Raw genomic sequence first — 1,468 nt, forward strand, 5'->3', positions numbered from 1 at the left:
AGGGTTGCGATCCCGTTACCGGTCAGTAAAAAAGACAAAAAGGAAAAAAAAAAAAGAAAAGCAAGTGTACAATTCTGACTTAGGTCTAAGAAGACTCCATTTCAAGTGAATCTGTGGCGTAATCAATACAGTCTCTCTCTGAAACAACCAATGGGGTTTACAGCAAAGGCATTGAAAAAGGTTAAAAATATCCAAATATTTTTAACAACATCAATACATCAAAACTCAAATTCTATCATAAACCACTACGCTAGCTAGGCACAGCACTTTAGGTTGTTGCCACTCACTTGCCATTATCATCAATTGTGAATAAAAACAAGCCACTTGTATAAATACCACCATTTCAATAGCAAGTTTGATAATTTCTTCTCTTCAGGGCTGTGTGCAAGCACAAATGAAGATTGTCATATTAAATACATACACACGTAGAATGTATATACACACAACCTTTGTTTTCTTAGAAAGAGCCCCAGTAGGCATATGGGCCTCATGTAAAAGCAGAACTTACTTACACACAGCTCTGGGCAGTGTACATATTTCATCAGCTGAGTTATAGAATCCAGATCAAGCTCATGGTCATGTATCAGGATCACAGGCACACAAAGTATGTCTCATTTTACAATATGTCTTTTCTGGAAAGGAATACACAATTTAATCTTTTATTGTAAACTAAATCATATTTAAACATACAAAGGCAACCAGTGACACGACCTTGGGCAAGCTGTCTAACTTCTCTGAGCCTTGTAACCATATATCTAAAATAGAAATGATACAGTTTACCTCACAGGGTTTTTGTGGGGGTAAAATGAGATAATGCAGGTGAAAAGCACCAGGGCCATATAGTATTATTGTTGCTATTATCATTATTATCATCATTTGTTAAGGGGAAGGCCACTTCTGTAGGTGATGAATCAACTCTTGATTTACCAGGTTTTTCTATGTCAGGTTTTCTTTGGGCACAGGATGTAGTGTCTGAGGTCTGGTACTTTGAATCTAGTAAAATTAAGCAATCTTATCACTGCTATCCACAATATCCACATTTTGCTATTATTGTGTTTTAGTCAAGTGAATGTGAGTGGAATTACAGATACAGAAGAAGAAAGAATTAAAGAAGCTGCTGCTTATATAGCCCAGAGGAATATTCTTGCTAGTGAGGAAGGAATCACGACGTCTAAACAGTCCACAGCATCCAAACAGTCCATGTCATCCAAACAGTCCATGTCATCCAAACAGTCCACGGCATCCAAACGGTCCACATCCAGTCTCCAACAGGAGGAAACCTTTGAAAAGAAGTCAAGGAAAGTTGCAATTCGAGAAAAGGCAGAACAACTGTCGCTGAAAAAAACAGTAAGAAAAGACAATTATAATGTAACTTACAAAAGTGAAAGTGCAGGGCCGGTAACTCGGGAGTGTGGTGCTGATAACACCAAGGCCATGGGTTCGGATCCTATATAGGGATGGCCAGTTA

The 1,468-nt window shown here is 38.1% G+C and overlaps 1 protein-coding gene across 1 annotated transcript in view; it reads left to right on the forward strand.

Annotated features, from left to right (window-relative positions):
- The window catches only part of LOC103596623 (myomesin-1-like), a gene marked incomplete at its 3' end in the record, with an annotated part of 29,561 nt that extends 28,214 nt beyond the window's left edge, over positions 1–1,347 (forward strand). The window contains exon 3 of the mRNA XM_008580288.1: positions 1,062–1,347. Coding sequence (XP_008578510.1) covers positions 1,062–1,347 — 286 coding nt within the window. The remainder of the gene's footprint in view (positions 1–1,061) is intronic.
- Positions 1,348–1,468: the final 121 nt, after the last annotated feature.

Source organism: Galeopterus variegatus, unplaced genomic scaffold (assembly GCF_000696425.1).
Source record: "Galeopterus variegatus unplaced genomic scaffold, G_variegatus-3.0.2 Scaffold2059, whole genome shotgun sequence".
In the NCBI taxonomy this organism is placed as follows: Eukaryota; Metazoa; Chordata; class Mammalia; order Dermoptera; family Cynocephalidae; genus Galeopterus; species Galeopterus variegatus.